The sequence below is a fragment of the Siphateles boraxobius genome, unplaced genomic scaffold (genome assembly GCF_051911475.1).
Source record: "Siphateles boraxobius isolate OS27281-9 unplaced genomic scaffold, OSU_SipBor_1 7, whole genome shotgun sequence".
In the NCBI taxonomy this organism is placed as follows: domain Eukaryota; kingdom Metazoa; phylum Chordata; class Actinopteri; order Cypriniformes; family Leuciscidae; genus Siphateles; species Siphateles boraxobius.
This window is the reverse complement of record NW_027509197.1, coordinates 24,628,680-24,631,241: the sequence shown is the minus strand read 5'-3', so window position 1 is coordinate 24,631,241 and position 2,562 is coordinate 24,628,680. Positions and strand designations below refer to the sequence as shown.

At 37.1% G+C, this 2,562-nt stretch overlaps 1 protein-coding gene across 1 annotated transcript; it reads left to right on the top strand.

The window, feature by feature from the left end:
- The first annotated feature begins 348 nt into the window (after positions 1 to 348).
- On the top strand, positions 349 to 2,361 carry LOC143723902 (G-protein coupled receptor 183). The gene is made up of 2 exons (XM_077216771.1): positions 349 to 381; positions 561 to 2,361. Exon 2 carries the CDS (start codon positions 586 to 588, stop codon positions 1,615 to 1,617), a length of 1,032 nt encoding a protein of 343 aa, XP_077072886.1. The 5' UTR covers positions 349 to 381; positions 561 to 585; the 3' UTR covers positions 1,618 to 2,361.
- The last annotated feature ends 201 nt before the right edge of the window (positions 2,362 to 2,562 follow it).

Sequence of the window (2,562 nt, the reverse complement as noted above, 5' to 3'; positions counted from 1 at the left end):
TTGACTGTTAATACTGACAAAAAAAGAGAGTAAACATTGACTTTTAAGACTACAGCGAACATGACCACTCAAATATTTAGTATATTTTAGTTGGAATTTCTCTGATCATGTGATAATGGCAAACAATATTTATATTATATAGCTTTAAAAATATAACTGAATAATATAAAATTGAAAAACAAAAGAGACATTACACAGATAAAAAATGTTTTCATTACTATTCACTCCAAGAGTCACGCATACCTCACTTAATCTCAACTGAGCTTAACCACTCAGGTTAAAGGGGTGGATCTATATTGAAGCAAAAACACTTACTAACTTAGTCACATCACTATCCAATTCAAAGAGAGAGAGAGAGAGAGAGAGACAATCAAACTTGCTGTAAGTATCAGACATTTAATATGACTTTTTGATCCACAATCTTTTGGATCACTATATATATATATATATATATATATATATATATACACTGTACATATATGAATATTTACTTTTATTGACATTTTTTAAAGATGAAGCACATGCTAATATTTTGATATTTATTTCCTCCTAAACCAAAGTTCTGTTTCCCCAAACGGTCTCAACATGACAGATCAAACTCCACTGGAATTTCAGACGATGCCAATGAATGACAGCTACACAAACCAGACTTGCGATGTTTTCATCTACAAGGAGTCTGCTAGGATCCTCTTTCCCATTTTCTACTGCCTGATTTTTGTCATCAGCGTGGCAGGTAACAGCCTGGTCCTCTGGATCACTTCTCAGAAAAAGCAGAAGATGAACTCCACCACAATGTATCTGATCAACCTGGCCATCTCCGACACCCTCTTCACCTTGGCTCTGCCCGGCAGGATCACATACTACATCAGAGGCTTCGACTGGCCATTTGGAGATTTCTTGTGCCGGCTGACTGCCATGATTTTCTACAGCAATACCTATGCTAGCATCGCCTTCATGACCTGCATCAGTGTAGATCGCTACTTGGCCATGCTGCACCGTCAGCGCTGTCAAAGACTGAGGAAAACCAAGGTTGTGCGGGGTATCTGCACTCTGGTCTGGGTTGTGGTTCTGCTTGAGACGTCCCCGCTGCTCTTCAAGAGCACCATGGAAGACAGACCCGGTCATCGAACGTGCATGGAGTTCTCCAATTTTAATGGCCACAAGATGGCATATGGTCTTCTGTTTGCTTGCGTCATTGGGTTTTGCGTGCCATTGGGACTCATCCTGTGCAGTTACAGCAGGGTCAGCTGCAAGCTCTACAAGACAGCCAAGGAAAACCCGGTGACCAACAAGTCTGGAAGCAACAGCAGAGCCAAAAATATGATTCTGCTCATTCTGCTGAGCTTCATGGTGTGTTTCAGCCCCTACCACATTAACATCATGCAGTTTGTAGTGAGAAGGCTGTACCATGAGCCCTCTTGTGAGGAGTTAAAGACTTTGAAAATATCCTTGCAGGTAACCGTTGCCATGATGAACTTTAACAGCTGCCTAGACCCTCTTATTTACTTTTTTGCCATCAAAACATACAAGCAGAGAGTGATGAGTCTTTTTAAGAGCTACATTTCCATTTCGGCATCTTCGAAGAGCATGCAGGATAACAGCAGCAGTAACACATGAGGACCAATATTATACAAAGTAAAATCTGATAGTGTAAACTGCAAAGGAAATGCCTGCACACGTGTTTAAATGTGGTTGGATTGACTGCAGAGACTAGTTATCTTTGAACAAATTTCTAATTTCTTATGACTAAATGGGCTCTGAATCCATGGTATTTCATTTGTTTTGGGATTTTTGACCACATTTTTATATTAATTTTTTAAGATCACTGACATACTTTTGTCTTTTAGCACATTTTTGTTTGGTCAGGATAATTTGAAAATGTTTTTTTGTGTGTGTGTAATATATATTTTTGTTAATGATTAATGTGCTGTTGGATTCTTTTTTTTATCTTGACGTTTTTTAAACCAAATAAATACTGTAATGTATTGCTTATTATTAGTTCATGTTAGTAATTGCACTAACTATTGTTAACAAATGAAACCTTATTGTAAAGTGTTACCAGAATAATTAATTAAGTGGAAAAATCCCACATAAAGGTCAAGGAGGCTAGAAACCAATAGATGATTCTGAGTAAGAATGAGTGATGTAGGTGTATGTTAATACCTATTGACATTTCCTTTAAGCTGCTGTTGAATACTGCGTTTTGCTTTAAAGATGCTCACGATGTGTGTGTAACATGTTGAGCAACCCCTATAACGGTATTTTCCATTTGGGAATTTAATGCTTATTTAGCTGCCAATTGCTCTAATCAACTTTCTTTAAACCTCTCTTTGAATATTAATAAAAGAAAATCATTATCAAGTTTTGTGTTTTGTATTATTATCATCATCTCAAAAAAACGAATTTGCCCTTTAGTTATCAACCACTGGGAAAGCACAACAAGACTCAGAACACCACAACAAGAAGACACGTATCTAAAGTCAGAATCACATCTCAGTGTTTCTTAGAATATCATGGCATTTGATTCACTCTTTGTAGCTATATATGAAACAAATCAACTGA